This window comes from Dreissena polymorpha, chromosome 3, assembly GCF_020536995.1.
Source record: "Dreissena polymorpha isolate Duluth1 chromosome 3, UMN_Dpol_1.0, whole genome shotgun sequence".
Classification (NCBI taxonomy): domain Eukaryota; kingdom Metazoa; phylum Mollusca; class Bivalvia; order Myida; family Dreissenidae; genus Dreissena; species Dreissena polymorpha.
The window spans coordinates 5,291,082-5,308,748 of NC_068357.1; the positions used below are offsets into that span (position 1 = coordinate 5,291,082).

Genomic DNA, 17,667 nt, shown 5'->3' on the forward strand with positions numbered 1-17,667 from the left:
ATTTTTGGGTTACTAGGTCAAAGGTCAAGGTCACTGTGACCTAAAAAAAAAAAAAAATTCTGAAAAGCTTTCGCAGCCGAGCGTGGCACCTGTTATGCAGTGCTCTTGTTACAATTTATAAGCACAATCAATGAGATTGTTGTATATCAAAGATTTAATGTTATCTTAAATTAAATAAATGTCAAGACCTTCACTAGTGTGTAACTAGAGGTATGTAGTATACATGTATAAAATTTTAACCTTTGTGTCACATAGTAGGGTCTTCTGAATGACTGTGCTGCCCTTCATGATATTTATCACAATGGAAACAAGAGAACATATTTAAAATGTAACTTTATGGCAATCAATAATTATTCATTTTCAGCCTGCGTATGTTGGACAGTCTGCTCCCCCTATCACCAGTCTAGACAAGAAGTACCTGAAATGCACGAAGTGTAACCGTGTCAATCGCGGAGAGGCACGATTCTGTGACTGGTGTGGAGCCAAGGTAGGTTTGCATTTGGGTCAATTTCTTAGTAAAAAGTGAACATTTTGTATAATGTTGTCCTTGATTGCGATTTTCTCAGGGTACACATACTAGATCTCTAATTATAGTAGTTGACAACATAATGCTTTCAATTTTACTTTGTGTGAACAGGCATATACAGATCATTTAACAATGCAAAATATGAACTTGTGACAGCTATTATTGTCCCCTACCTGTTTCACCGGAGGGGACTTCTGGTTTGCGCTCTGTGAGTCTGTCACACTTTTCTGGATCCTGCGATAACTTGAAAAGTTCTTTATATTTTTTCATGAAACTTGAAACATGGATAGATGGCAAAATGGACATTATGCACGTCATTTTATTTTGTTCCTACGTCAAAAATTCTGGTTGCTATGGCAACAAATAGACTAGAAATACTGCTGAAAATGGTGGTTTTCTGGATCCTGCGATAACTTTTAAAGTTCTTAATATTTTTTCATGAAACTTGCAACATGTCATTTCATTTTGTTCCTACGTCAAAAATTGTGGTTGCTATGGCAACCAAAAAAAAAACATTCTGAAAATGGTGGAATTTCTGACAATGGTGGAGCCGGTAGGGGACCAAATTGCTTGACAATAGCCTTGTTTAATACAAATTTATGTTTCTCCTTCGGTAGCAGTTCTTGACTGCATTGATTATTTAATAATGACTACAGCAAAATAACTTTATTGATTATGCTCAACTATAAAATCTCATGCGTCATTCATTATACCAGGTGATTGAGAAACTGTTAAAGGTACTAGTACAAAATAAAAGTTTTTTTTAATGAATGTGCATTTTCCTGATGTTATGTTTATATTTCTCAACAACAGCTTTGTATTTGTTGTGGGTATATGGTATTAACCTGACATAAAAAGCTAGAAAAAGTCAGTGCAATCTTGGAAATCACATTATTTGTTTCCATCTTTTTTGTATCTGCAATTGTGATGTTGGATTGACAAAATTTTGATAAAAAATTATAAATTAAAACTTTCTGGCTGATATGTTGTCTTGGTGCAATTATGTGTAAATATGAGCTGTGCTCTGTGAAAAAGGGGTTTAATGCATGTGCATCAAGTGTCGTCCCAGATAAGCCTGTGCAGTCCACACAGGCTAATCATGGACGACAATTTCCGCTTTAATGATATTTTTGTTTTTTAGAGTCTCTTCTTAGCGAAAATCAAGTTTAGACAAAAAGTGTCGTCCCGTATCAGGGCTTTTTTTCCTTCTTTGGGACCCGCCGAAAATCGGCCCTTTCCCCTCAGATTTTTTTTCCCCTCAGCAGGTAAATTTTCCCCCAGACTTCATTTTTTTTTTTTTTTTTTTTTTTTTTTAAATTTTTTTTTTTTTTTTTTTCAACTTTAAATACATAAGTTAACCTGATCCAGTGTAGAAAATATAACATATTGCATAATTAAATTATCTGTTGCCATGATTTTGTTTTAAAAACAGCAAAATATGTTGAATTGATTATTTAAGACTTTCCTTATTTTCCCCAAAATCCGGCGTTTCGCGCGATTTTTTCCCCCAAAATCCGGCATTTTGCGCATTTTTTTTCCCCTCAAAAAAGGCCATGCCCTTTCCCCAAAATCAGATAAAAACCCCTGCGTATTAGCCTGTGCGGACTGCTCAGGCTAATCTGAAATGACACTTTAGGCACATGCATTTAACCCCCTTTTCACAGAGAACAGCTCCTATTTTCAAGACTTCTAGTTCTGTGTCATCACTGAAAATATTGTACATCCCTGTGATGTACTTTATCATTGTCAATGTCCTTCTTGTTATTTTCTTCAAAATCATCATCATGAGCATCATCATCATCCCCATCTTTATCATGTGTGTGTGTGTGTGTGTGTCTGTGCATTTAGAAGTTTATGAAGTCCTTTCCAAGCGAGAGACTACAATTATGTGTTGACCTGGAGTGGGCCTAAGCACTCCTACCTAATAAACTTACAAGACTCACTAAAGTTGGGACTAAGGTTAAATTATAGCTGCAATTTCCAGCTCTTTTTGTTGTTACTGAAAGTTTTTCAATTTTGGTGTGGTCTTGTGTTGTGGGGGGAAGCTGGAGTACCTGGAGGAAACCCCACCTGTCCAGTATGGTGATTTCAGCCATTTAGATATCATATTCATCATTCATAAATTAATCTCATTCTTTGTTTCATCAAAGGGACTTTTGGTTTGCAGCCAGTTTGGCAGCTTGTACGTGGTAAAAGCTGGATTTTATGATTCCAAAAAAGTACAGATAAAACTTTTTATGTTATAAATACCAGTGTGAGGATTATGCTTGACGTAGTTTAATTTTCCAGAAACATCAACCTCCAGATCACCTACTTAAAATAGGAAACATAAGATTTAAATACAAAGAAAAATACATCAGGTATGATCATCAAATTTGCTATAAAGAATTATAAAAAAAGTATTATTGTTTTATCATTATCATCATTATTTTCATTGTATACTCTTATTATCAGTATCCCATTATCTATCTGATAATTGTTTTGATATTTATCATCAGCGGCATTATCATCAGAAATAATTGCTATTATATAAGCATTGTTCTGGGAAGATGGACTTATTGCTTGTGTGTAAAGTGTAGTCCGTTATGGACTTAATGCTTGTGTGTAAAGTGTAGTCCCAGATGGACTTATTGCTTGTGTGTAAAGTGTAGTCCGTTATGGACTTAATGCTTGTGTGTAAAGTGTAGTCCCAGATTAGCCTGTCAAGTCCACACAGGTTTTTAGGGACAACACCTTATGCTTCTGTTGTATTTTCATTTAAAGGAAGTCACTTCTCATGGAAAATCCATGTTAGGTGGAAAGTGTTGTCATTGATTAACCTGTGTGGACTTGACAGGCTTATCTGGGATGACTCTTTACACACATTCATTAAACCCAGTTTTCCCAGAATGAGACTCAATTATATAATTTCTCCTTTCCTTTACGTTTTTCAAATGACTAAAGTTGTGTTTGCGTGTTTTTCTGTCTGCAGGAGTGGGCGGTGTGTACAGTTGCATGGCAAAACGCATGACCACCAAGCAATCACATTGTCTGCAGCAAATTTTAACCCATAAAATGAGCCATGTTGTTTGAAAATGGGTCATATGCTACATGGGGCCTGCTTAGCTCTAGATTAGCTTGTGCATTTGCACAGTCTGGTCAGGAGCTACCCTGTCCACTATAAAGTTGGGGGCTAGGTTTTGGGGTCTCTTTAGTAGACATGTTCACTACTGACCAGACTGCACAAATGCTCAGACTGGCCTGTAGCTATGCTTGCCGCATATAGCTTAAGAACTATTTTTGCATAACATAGCTCCAATTTTGTTGGATTTTCTGTCATAATTTGATAGAATGGACTACCATTTTTAGCTCACCTGATTGCTCAGGTGAGCTTTTGTGACCGGTCTTTGTCCGTCGTCTGTCTGTCCCTCCGTCCACATTTGTTCGTTAACACTCTAGAGGCCACATTTATTGCCCGATCTTCATGAAACTTGGTCAGAAGCTTCGTCCCAATGAAATCTCGGTCGAGTTTGAAACTGGGTTGTGCCGGGTCAAAAACTAGGTCACTAGGTCAAAAACAAAGAAAAAACTTGTAAACACTGTAGAAGTCAGATTTCATGCCCAATCTTCATGTAACTTTGTCAAAATGTTTGTCTTAATGATATGTTGGTTGAGTTCAAAAGTGGTTCCGGTCCGTTGAAAAACATGGCCGCCAGTGGGCGGGGCAGTTTTCCTTATTTGGCTATAGAGAAACCTTGTAAACACTCTAGAAGTCACAATTTTTGCCCAATCATCGTGAAAGTTGGTCAAAATATTGGTTTTATTGATTTCTAGGACGAGTTTGAAAATGGTCCAGATCGGTGAAAAAACATGGCCGCCAGTGTGCGGGGCATTTTTCTCTATATGTATATAGTGAAAACATGTGAACACACTAGAAGTCACATTTTTGGCCCAATTTTCATGAAATTTGGTCAGAACATTTGTTTCCTTGATATGAGAGTTGAGTTAAAAAATGGTTCCGTTCAGTTGAATAACATGGCTGCCAGGGGGGGGCAGTTTTCCTTATTTGGCTATAGAGAAACCTTGTAAACACTCTAGAAGTCACAATTTTTGCCCAATCATCATGAAAGTTGGTCAAAACATCAGTTTTATTGATATCTCGGACGAGTTTTGAAATGGTCCAGATCGGTGAAAAAACATGGCCGCCAGTGGGCGGGGCATTTTTTCTATATGTATATAGTGAAAACATGTGAACACTCTAGAAGTCACATTTGTGGCCCAATTTTCATGAAATTTGGTCAGAACATTTGTTTCCTTGATATGAGAGTTGAGTTCAAAATTGGTTTCGGTCAGTTGAATAACATGGCTGCCGGGGGGGGGGGGGCAGTTTTCCTTATTTGGCTTCAGAGAAACCTTGTAAACATTCTAGAAGTCACAATTTTTGCCCAATCATCATGAAAGTTGGTCAAAACATTGGTTTTATTGATATCTCGGACGAGTTTGAAAATGGTCCAGATCGGTGAAAAAACATGGCCGCCAGTGGGCGGGTCATTTTTCTCTATATGTATATAGTGAAAACCTGTGAACACTCTAGAAGTTTAATTTTTGGCCCAATTTTCATGAAATTTGGTCAGAACATTTGTTTCCTTGATATGAGAGTTGAGTTCAAAAATGGTTCCGGTCAGTTGAATAACATGGCTGCCAGGGGGGCAGTTTTCTTATATTTAAACATAGTAAAAAAAGCTTGTGAACACTCTAGAAGTCACATTTTTTGCCCAATCATCATGAAACTTGGTGAAAAGATTGGTTTTATATATATCACATAATTAATGCCATAATTATTGCCCTTAGATTGTCCAAATTTTCATTATATTATACAAAATCCTTGTAAACACTCTAGAGGTCACAATTTCGTTTCAGATTTTATGAATCTTGGTCATAATATTTATTTTTGTAAGCAAAGTTTGATGTTTGGTAAGGGGTGTCAACTCAAAATATAGGCCACCAGGTCAAATTTTACAAAAACAAAAACACTCCATACGCCAGAGTTTTGGTTCAATAATGATGAAACTTGACCAGGATGTTTGTCTGGACAATATCTAGGTCAAGTTTGACGTTTGGTAAAGATTGAATGAACCGACTCCTCTCAGGTGATTGAACAAGGGCCATCTTGGCCCTCTTGTTATAATTGTGACATATGGATTTCAGAAAGACAATGTGGTTGAGCTGTGGTAATATATAACTGTTACAGTTAGATATAATGAGTTGAATGCTATATGTTACATTATTCACAATAAGTTGAATGCTATTAGTTACGTATGGGTGGCACTCTGTAAACACTTAGCCTGATGCATGTACGTAAAGTGTTGTCTCAGGTTTGCCTGTGCAGTCAGCGTAGGTTAATCTGTGATGAAACTGTTCACACATGCGTTAAGCCCTGTTTTCCCAGAGCAAGGCTCATATATATGTTGTTGGAATGCTAATACATGTGTTGCTGTTTTATTACTTTTGACAGTATTAAATATTGTAGATAGCGTAAAGTAAACTAAAATGTGGGATGTAACTAGTTTTAAGATTAGAATACATGTGTTAGTTTTGTTGATTATGAAAGTTTAATTATCTACATGTACTAGCGCTTATTATTCTTTACTATTCATTTATCATTAAACATTTGACATGCAAAATAGGATGTTAACCCTAAATGTTATGTACATGTGTCTATTAAATATCTTTTTTTTTTAAATCAGTTGAAAACAGTGTTGTTTGTCATGCAACAGTTACACGTTTACAGTTTTAATTGTGCATCATATGAATGGCATGTTTTAACACAGTAATTGTAGAATATCTGTCCCAAAATTATTTGAATTTTTGTCAAATATAGAAGTATTTTAGTTGCTCTATTTTGTGCTAGCTCACAGGTGTATAAATTTCAACATTAATTCTATCCTAATTTACTGTAAACAACAATTTTATTCAGTTTCTTTACTTTTATATACTTAAAAAATATAAGGAGAAAATATTTTATACATTGACATTTATTGAATTGGAATATCATAATAAACCTTCAAACTTGGATTTAATGAATTTAAATATAGGTATTTTGGTTCCATTTTCATTCTCTTGTTTTGCTTCTCAGTGAAGTAGAGTTAAAAGTATATTAGTGCCAGTTTACCTGATAAGAAAATTGACTTATCCAAATGCAACAAAAGCTATGTCATAACAATATAAATGTTTGAAATGTTTTGGGAAGCACTTTTTTGTATTGTAGGCTTTTCATTTAAATTTTACAAACTGTTGCAGAAATAGTGAAGCAGCTTAGGTAAAATAAGTGTTGTATATGGTTTTAAGGGATATTTCATGAAGATATTATATATCTGATGTGAAGAATAGGGGAAGCCTCACAGTTGTCTGCTCTGTCATGGTTGGCCTAAAGCATGAATAACGGTAGATAAGCGAGACATTTTACCATTTAATAACTCAGCAAGTAACAAAAACTGGATCTAAGCTTGGTATGGTTGCCCTTCATCATTCTTTACAAATTTTGTGTGCTGACATAATTTTAGTTTTTGTTTTGGTATATGCTTTGCTCCACCAAAAATTTAAGGGGCTATCAGCTATTTGGCTTGTTCCCATCCCTGCAAAAAGCATTTTCAAAAATGGAAAATTAGGTAAATAAAATATTTTTCCAACTGTGGACATTTTTCTACAGATACAACAGTGAGCCCATACTTTTATGTGATTGTTGTCATCAATTACAAACCTGTTAATTGTTATTTTTGATATACCAAACGTGCTGTGTATTTTAGCCGGCTGTAACTGCGACTGCACTGACATGCTCCAAGTGTCGTGCCAGCAACCATCCCTACGCTACGTTCTGTGGCTCATGTGGAGTCAAGATTGATGCCCCATTGCGCGTTGACGACCTGTGAGTTTGTTTAAAGCTGTCTTTTAAAGTTAGATTGCATATATATGAGTGTAAATGGCAACCAAGTGAAAGACAAAAAAATCTTATAGGACATGAGGTCTGATCACTTTTAAAGTTTAACTGACCTCACCAGATTTTACCCGACCTTGTTCTTCTGTAACCAAACAATATAAAATACCATTTAAAGAGTTCATTTTTATCTTAATGGCGTTCACATTGTTTAACAATTCTAAATTCAATACAACAACTAAATTTTGAACCTGTTTTATTAAAACATATTGTAAAACTTTCAATTAAAAGTGAAGAAAGGTTTGTATTTTTTTATACATTACAAGAAAATTTAAATAGCAATATAAAACACTAGTACTCTTACTGTTTACAAAAGATACAAATTTGAATTGAAAAGAAAGAAAAACGTAACGGCAAGTAACACTAGTTCTCATACTGTTTACACAAGATAAACAAAATGTGTATTCTATGTCACAAAACAATGTGCAATATTTTACTGGTTCTGAGAATTGCACTTGGAGTTTGTTTCGTCATCAGCAAATATAGCAAGTTCGACTGGTTTGTAAAATCTGTTTTATTTTAAAGTTAATCAATCAAACAAAGTAAAATAAGCATAAATCTGTCCGTATTTTGTTCTCATATTTTTTCGTTTTTAACCAAAACAAAGTTTTTTTTTGTCAAACGCCAGGACCGACAGTCTCAGGAATAATAACAGACCTAAACAAAATGTCTGGGAAATATTGGAGGTCCGACATCTTTTGCATGGTTTGCTTATGGTGACAGTATAGCATCCATTTCGCGACTTAAACATGTGGAATCAATATTATACTTTGACATATATTCACATGATGGAATCATACAAGCTAATTTACTTAGCTATTGTTTTACTACCTTTTTAGCTCATCTATTTTTTGAAAAAAAAAAGTGAGCTATTGTCATCACCTTGGCGTCGGCGTCCGGTTAAGTTTTGCGTTTAGGTCCACTTTTCTCATAAAGTATCAATGCTATTGCATTCAAACTTGGTACACTTACTTACTATCATGAGAGGACTGGGCAGCTAAAGTTAGATAACTCTGGCGTGCATTTTGACAGAATTATGTGCCCTTTTTATACTTAGAAAATTGAAAATTTTGGTTAAGTTTTGTGTTTAGGTCAATTTTATTCTTTAAGTGTCAAAGCTATTGCTTTCATACTTGCAACACTTATTAACTATCATAAGGGGACTGTGCAGGCAAAGTTATGTAACTCTGACTAGCATTTTGACAGAATTATGTGCCCTTTTTATACTTAGAAAATTGAAAATTTTGGTTAAGTTTTGTGTTTAGGTCCATTTTATTCCTTAAGTATCAAAGCTATTGCTTTCATACTTGCAACACTTACTAACTATCATATGGAGACTGTGCAGGCAAAGTTATGTAACTCTGACTGGCATTTTGACAGAATTATAGGCCATTTATACTTAGAAAATTGAAAATTTTGTTAAGTTTTGTGTCCACTTTACCCCTAAAGTATCATAGATATTGCTTTTATACTTGGAACACTCGTAAACTATCATAAGGGGACAGTAAAGGACAAGTTGCATAACTCTGGTTGTCATTTTTACAGAATTATGGCCCTTTTTGACTTAGAAACTTTGAATATATGGTTAAATTTTGTGTTTAGATCCACTTTACTTCTAGAGTATCAAGGCTATTGCTTTCAAACTTCAAATACTTTCATGCTATCATGAGGGTACTGTATCTGGCAAGTTGAATTTTACCTTGACCTTTGAATGACCCTGACTCTTAAGGTCAAATTATTAAATTTTGCTAAAATTGACATAACTTCTTTATTTATGATTAGATTTGATTGATACTTTGACAAAACAGCTCTTACCTGACATACCACAATAGACTCCACCCAAACCATTCCCCAAGCCCCCCTTCCCACCCAAATCCCCCCCCAATATTTTTTTCTTAAAGATCATCAAATAAATGACAACCACACCCTAACACTATACCCCCCCCAACCCAACCCCCTTCCCCCATTTTTTTTGTTTATTAAACATGGTTAAAAAACACAAATATTTTTTTGTATTATTTTATTTTTGAAATACTGTCCAGCCATCCCACCCAAGAATCCCCCCCCCCAAAAAAAAATGCGTTTTTTTTGCATTTTTGGAAGAAAATGTAATACATGACTACACCCCCACACTATACACCCCCCTCCACTCCACCCCTCCTTCCTTTGTGATTGAAATTAAGATAGGTCCCTTCACCTTTAAAAAGAAAAATAGATGAGAGGTCTGCACCCACAAGGTGATGCTCTTGTTTTATTCTGCAACAACAACATGAAACAACAAAAATAAAAACTTTTTTAACAAACAATAAAGCATACCACAGATGTTGTTCTGAGATGGAATATGTTACTATTAAATATTTTTTATTAAGGCATTTAAACGAATATGGGAATATCCATATATTTTATCACTGGTTTAGTTTTGTGATAGTATTATAGTTTCAGAATATTTTTATTACATAAAAAGAAAAGACACCCATAATAATTTATTTTTATTCATACAAACGATGTGTCATGAAAATATTTGTTAGGTATTCAGAATAATAGATTAACATCAAGAACAGCTTTTAACCCTTTCCGACTCAGAGGCAAAGTGAAAATGGCTATGTGCAAACAGCATAAAACCAGAACAGCCTGTGAGTCACTGGCAGTCTGTTTAGGTTTTACGCTGTTTGCTGCTCATCAGTATCTGTTTGCTGCTCATCAGAATGAAGGCTTTACAACTTGAATCAAGTAAGAAAGGTCTCAATTTAAGTTTCTAATTGACTGCAAATGTTTCAAAATACGTATCTAAGTGGTAACTGGGTTATACCACAGTGGTTGAAAAGGCTGTAAAAGTAAAACAAACATGTCACATTTTGTAATGTTCCTTTAGCTGGCACTTTGTAATAGCTCTTCACCAATTAACCGATTTATGCCTAGTGTCTAGAAGAAAGGCCTTGGCAAACAGCGTAGACCCAGATGAGACGCAGCATGATGCGGCGTCTCATCAGGGTCTGTGCTGTTTGCTTAAAGGAATTTCTGTAAGAAATATTCTAAATATAGAAATAAATATACTAGACATCCCTAACTTTGGAAATAAATTGATCCAATTTAGAAGGATGGGAGAGTCCATTAGGCATAAAAGGGTTAATTATCAGGAATTGATGTTTCAGGAAATCAAACGTCTCAAATGTGAATTGACTTTAATAAATATCACAATTTACGGTTTATATAATACCAGACTGAAGCAACAAATTTAACACTTAATTTAAATATATTCTTTAATTTACAGCCATGATGACGTTGAAAGTAAAACATAACTATTACTCATCATTAATGTTAAGGCATTTAAGGCATTTATTTGACTGGCACTATTTTTTATGAAAACCAATGTTTATGTGTTGTATATGCATGTACTGGTTTAAAGGAGTAGCCATCATCAATGGTTGCAATAATGCTAGAACAAAACTGATTTTCTTGTGAATTTAATTATTTGATGCATGCGATTCCATTAGAAACAATCTGAATACCTATATAGTGAGCATTTTTAATATTTTATTAATTTTGCTATAATTATGTACAATACAATCATGTACATAATTTATAAATTTTAATACTAGATTTCCACCGCTGATGCTGATCTTTTTGGATATCTTGATGTTTTGGGATATCAAATTAGAATATCTGGATACAAAGTTTGGCATCTGTTTACATCCCTAGTTTTATGTAAAAAGGTGTTTTGTATTTTTCTTGTCAATATCCAACACATTTTAATTGATATGGGTTTTTTTATATTTCAGAAACGGATTCACTAGAGAGGTAAGTGAAATGATGTAAGGCTATTTAGGCTCTTGTTTTTAGGCTTAATTTTCTTGAAAGTCTAAGACCTATTGAGAAAGTTTTTGGTCTGCAGTTTTGCGGACAGAACCAGTACCCAATGTGTGGTAGAGATTTATAGAATGCTTACCAAGTGGGCAATGGACCAGGTACTTTTTAATGGCAATGTGGACTTGATATATACTTATCTATGCCACGATGACGTCGTCACTCATGTATTGATGTTGTTTCCTGCCTGTTTGGGCTCAGTTGTTCTAAAAGTTACCCATCTCTGAATGATAACGACAGTTAATTTTTCTAATGCATATGGGATTAATATGCACAGATCTTTTGTGTTTTAATGTCTATGATCAGCACGAAGTTTTGACTAGTTTTTCAGAATTAGGCCTTCAAAGCAAAATTATTTACTGTAAAAAAAATGAATTTATTGCCAAACTTTTACAAGTGAATTTAACCAAAGGTAAACAAGCTCATTCATCCCCAGTGATTATTCAGTGTCAAGTTATGTTCATATTGTGACCTTGAGGTTTATGGTGCAGGCATGCTTATACTTTCCTCACATTATCTCCACACCCAGGCGCAGTGGCTCCCCGTGAGCTCCCCTCTGGGCGCCCCACCCAAGCCCTCCAATACCATCTCTACGCAGACTGTGGGCCTGTTCTACCCCTCGACACGAGGCCTGGAGCGTGAGAAGGAGAAGGAGGAGGAGAAACTGGCCTATGAGCGTCAGATGAGGGACAGGAGGCCACTCCTGACTGCTGTCAGTCCGGGGAAAGGTGGGTCGCGCATAATGTGTTTGTTCTCATTTGTATTTAAAGGAGACTCTTAAGTTTAATCTTGCAGAATTACTGATACAATCTTGAATATTGGTAATTGATATTAGTACAAAAACTGATTTCAGTTTGATTTAGTACCGTAAAAATGCAGTCATAAGTCTACCCGCTCATAAGTCGGGGGGTAAAAAATGATACGAAAATCGGAGATTTTGAATATGTCCAAGTTATAAGTCGAGTCAGAAATTATCTGTGCAAGAATTTCATAAACAGACGCAATTTTAAATGTACGGGAAGTTTTTATTCTATACATAGACCATGACGTCAATATAGCACTGTGGGACGTAGACATAGCGTACACATGTATTATGTACTTTGTTTAATATAATCAATACGAATCGATATATATTTAGGAAATCGAAAATAATATATGAAAATATAGACAAGCAAATCATAATGAACCACATAAAAACAAAAAACAACAACATAGGAAACCAGATTTTATATACATGTACATCGTAATTTACACATCAACGAAATACGAAACACCAAACTCGCGTTCAGCAGCACTTTTATTAATTGATTGCTCTGCAAATTCTATCACGCGTATTTTAAAACGTATTGTCATACGCATGGCATTGGCGTTTTCGAGGCATTTTCACAAATCAAATGTGTTAGTCAAATTAATAAATTATTATTATAAAGTTTGCACTGTTTTGTCCACGCTACTAATAATCCACAAACTTATAATCCGATGACACACTGTGATCACTGTCATCAAATCTTTGTACTTTTAATCTGACTATCAAAACAATTGCTTAGTTCCTCGGTAAACACGTTTTTATGACAATGATTGACATAACCAATAGACCGCTAACTCCACCTTTGTTCTTCATAACAGTTTCAAAGGCGGAGCTATGCACGTGCTCAAACATAATTGGACGATTGCCAGTGAATAACAAACTCGCGATTGGTTAAACATGTCGCTTCACAAATTAAAGAAATTTTATTTTATCGGCGAGAAGGGTGATGCTTTATGGCTTCTTGACAGAAAGCGGCTTTCCTTTGATGACGTCAAACTGTCAATTCACACAGGTTGCCAATACGCGCTCTACTTTAAAAATGACTCGATCTTTTATTTACACGTTTAGTTGTAAAAAAAACACCTGCTTACATGAAAACTTTGGATTAAATTATGAAAATAAAAAAGAGGGAAATGTTGCGGCAAACTGTGGTTATATTAATTGGTAAGTATCAGTTAAAAGAGGAAATTTTGTGTGTCGTATTTCAACAAGTTTTCTATACAACAACAACAACAACTTTAACCATTTCCACGGGGATCGATCTTAGTAGAATGTCATCATTATTTTTCATGGGCGACTTCATAAGTCGAGACTGTAAATTTAATCAAATTTTTGAGGAAAAAAATCTCGACTTATGACTGCATTTTTACGGTATTTTGTAACCTTTATGTTTTACCTTTACTTTTAATATATTTTTACAAGGGCTAGAAGCTAACATTTAGACCTGGCCCCGTGTTCACAAAACGATTTTGCAATCGAAAATCGATTTTAACTGACATCGATTTTCATTTTTGCCTATCAACTACAGTGGAAATCTATTTTCAATGACAAGCAAAATCGATTTTCGATTGCAGAAAATGTTTTGTGAACACGGGGCCCGATTTATCCCTAATTCTTGAATATTTATTACATTAACTACATCTTAAACATTCTGTGTAAAGAGTTTAAAAAAAAAAGTCTACTGTTTACCACACATTTTAGAAGCTATGGGGAAGTTAACAATTGCTTTTTTTTCATACTTTTCACCTATTATAAATCAACAAACCAAGTTTGAGGGAGTCATATTGCAATCACTGGGTTGGTTGGTTTTTCGGACAGTCTACTTATTATATGAAAAAGTTTGTGGAGCAAACATCTTCCACATCTCTCAAGCGATTATATTAACACACGAAATATGTCATAGCTATGAAGTGTACATGTGCATGACACTGCTCTTTCCCAGTGATTCACACATTTCTGAGTTAGGAGACCTTATACACAGCACACAGAGCAGTACATGGGGCATAAGTCACTTTTGTGACAACAAACTGGTATTGCAATATCCATTTGACTTGTTACAGATTACTGTGACATGTTACATGTTACTGTGACATGTTACAGGTTACTGTGACTTGTTACAGGTTACTGTGACTTGTTACAGGTTACTGTGACTTGTTACAGGTTACTGTGACTTGTTACAGGTTAATGTGAATTGTTACAGGTTACTGTGAATTGTTAAAGGTTATGGGTACGTGTTACAGGTTACTGTGAATTGTTACAGGTTACTGGCGTAAGCAGGTGGAGCACATCTGTCAGCATGTGAAGGCTCACGCCCAGAATGACGCTGAGTTCCGGGCGCTCATCGGGGAACCCAAGATGGGCAAGGTACAGGCAGAGTTTACATGTATATGACCTCTTGGAAAACTGGGCATTAATGCATGTGCAGACTGCACAGGCTTATCTGGGACGACACTTTCAACTCTCCACTAAAGAAAATTAAAGTGTTGTCCAAGATTAGCCTGTGCAGGCTGCAGAAGCTAATCTGGGACAACATTTAACCCAAGTGCATTAAACCCCATTTTTCCAGAGCCCATCTCATTTTTAGCTCATCTATTTATTTTTTTTAATTATGAGCTATTGTCATCACCTTGGCGTCGGCGTCTGCATCCGGTTAAGTTTTGAGTTTAGGTCCACTTTTCTCATAAAGTATCAATATTTTGCATTCAAACTTGGTACACTTACTTACTATCATGAGGGGACTGGGCAGGCAAAGTTAGATAATTCTGGCGTGCATTTTGACAGAATTATGTGCCCTTTTTATACTTAAAAAATTGAAAATTTTGGTTAAGTTTTGTGTTTAGGTCCATTTTATTCCTTAAGTATCAAAGCTATTGCTTTCATACTTGCAACACTTACTAACTATCATAAGGGGACTGTGCATGCAAAGTTATGTAACTCTGACTGGCATTTTGACTGAATTATGTGCCCTTTTTATACTTAGAAAATTGAAAATTTGGTTAAGTTTTGTGTTTAGGTCCACTTTTTTCCTAAAGTATCAAAGCGATTGCTTTCATACTTGCAACACTTTCTAACTATCGTAAGGGGACTGTGCAGGCAAAGTTATGTAACTCTGACTGGCATTTTGACAGAAATGTGTGCCCTTTTTATACTTAAAAAATTGAAAATTTGGTTAAGTTTTGTGTTTAGGTCCACTTTTTATTCTAAAATATCAAAGCCATTGCTTTCATACTTGCAACACTTACTAGCTATCGTAAGGGGACTGTGCAGGCAAAGTTATGTAACTCTGACTGGCATTTTAACGGAATTATTGGCCCATTTATACTTGAAAATTTTGTTAAGTTTTGTGTTTTGGTCCACTTTACCCCTAAAGTATCATAGATATTGCTTTCATACTTATAACACTCGCAAACTAACATAAGGGGACAGTAAAGGACAAGTTGCATAACTCTGGTTGTCATTTTTACAGAATTATGGGTCTTTTTTTACCAAGTAACTTTGAATATATGGTTACATTTTGTGTTTAGATCCACTTTACTTCTAAAGTGTCAAGGCTATTGCTTTTAAACTTTAAATACTTTCATGCTATCATGAGGGTACTGTACCTGGCAAGTTGAATTCGACCTTGACCTTTGAATGACCTTGACTCTCAAGGTCAAATTATAAAATTTTGCTAAAATTGTCATAACTTCTTAATTAATGATTAGATTCGATTGATACTTTGACAAAACAACTCTTACCTGACATACCACAATTGACTCCGTCCAAACCATCCCCCACGCCCCCCCCCCCCCCCCCCCCCCCCCCGAATACCCCCTCAATCCCCCCCATTATTTTTTTTAAATTAAAGATCATCTAATAAATGACCACCACACTATACCCCCACCCCAAAAAAATAATTTGCAATTTATATTTATATTGAACTGTCCGTCAGTGTCAGTGAGTCTGTCTGTCCGTCCGAACAAACCTTTAACATTGGCCATAACTTTTTCACTTTTTAAGATAGGAACTTGATATTTGGCATGCATGTGTATCTCATAGAGCTGCACATTTTGAGTGGTGAAAGGTTAAGGTCATCCTTCAAGGTCAAATGTCAAATTTATGGTGTCTGTCCGTCTGAAAACTTTAACATTGGCCATAACTTTTTCAATATTGTAGATAGCAACTTGATATTTGGCACGCATGTGTATCTCATGGAGCTGAACATTTTGAGTGGTGAAAGGTGAAGGTGAAGGTCATCCTTTAAGGTCAAATGTCAAATATATGGCGTCTGTCCGTCAGAAAACTTTTACATTGGCCTTAACTTTTTTAATATTGAAGATAGCAACTTGATATTTGGCATGCATGTGTATCTCATTAAGCTGCACATTTTGAGTGGTAGAAGTTAAAGGTCAAGGTCATCTTTCAAGGTCATCCTTCAAGGTCAAAAAAATAAAATAAAATTCAAAGCGGCGTTCTCATGATGCTGCACATTTTGAGTGGTGGAAGTTCAAAAAGGTCATCCTTCTTTTCAAAGCGGCATTATCATGAAGCTGCACATTTTGAGTGGTGGAAGTTCAAGGTCAAGGTCATTCTTGAAGTTCATCCTTCAAGGTCAAAGGTCAACAAAAAATCAAAGCCGCGATATCATGAAGCTGCACATTTTGAGTGGTGTAGGTTCAAGGTCAAGGTCATCCTTCAAGGTCAAGGTCATCCTTCAAGGTCAAAGGTGAAACAAAATTAAAAAAATTCAATGCGGCATTATCATGAAGCTGCACATTTTAAGTGGTGGAAGTTCAAGGTCAAGGTCATCCTTCAAGGTAAAAAAATAAAATAAATTCAAAGCGGCATTCTCAAGAAGCTGCACATTTTGAGTGGTGAAAGTTCAAGGTCAAAGTCATCCTTCAAGGTCAAGATCTTCCTTCAAGGTCAAAGGTCAAAAATAATAAAATCAAAGCAACATTCTGATGAAGCTGCACATTTTGAGAGGTGGAAGTTCGAGGTCAAGGTCATTCTTAAAGGTCAAGGTCATCCTTCAAGGTCAAAGGTCAAAAAAACAATAATTTCAAAGTGGCGTTATCATGAAGCTGCACATTTTGAGTGGTGGAAGTTCAAGATCAAGGTCATCCTTCAAGGTCAAGGTCATCCTTCAAGGTCAAAGGTCAAAAAAATAATATTTCAAAGCGGCCTTCTCATAAAGCTGCACATTTTGAGTGGTGGAAGGTCAAGGTCATCTTTCAAGGTCAAAGGTAAAAAAAAAAAATTATTTCAAAGGGGCGCAATAGGGGGCATTGTGTTTCTGACAAACACATCTCTTGTTTTTTTCAAACATGGTTAAAAAAACACAAATATTTATTTTTATTATTTTATTTTTTAAATACCGTCCATCCATCCCACCCAAGAATCCCCCCCAAAAAAATATTTTTTTTTTTTGCATTTTTTTTGGCATTTTTGGAAGATAATGTAATAAATGACCACAACCCCACACTATACACCCCTCTCAACTCCACCCCTCCCTCC

At 35.4% G+C, this 17,667-nt stretch overlaps 1 protein-coding gene across 1 annotated transcript in view; it reads left to right on the plus strand.

The window, feature by feature from the left end:
• The window catches only part of LOC127872869 (double zinc ribbon and ankyrin repeat-containing protein 1-like), a 45,551-nt gene that overhangs the window by 16,791 nt on the left and 11,093 nt on the right, over positions 1 to 17,667 (plus strand). The window contains exons 10-14 of the mRNA XM_052416329.1: positions 365 to 487; positions 7,312 to 7,430; positions 11,279 to 11,297; positions 11,893 to 12,091; positions 14,432 to 14,535. Of these exons, the coding sequence (XP_052272289.1) occupies positions 365 to 487; positions 7,312 to 7,430; positions 11,279 to 11,297; positions 11,893 to 12,091; positions 14,432 to 14,535 (564 nt within the window). The remainder of the gene's footprint in view (positions 1 to 364; positions 488 to 7,311; positions 7,431 to 11,278; positions 11,298 to 11,892; positions 12,092 to 14,431; positions 14,536 to 17,667) is intronic.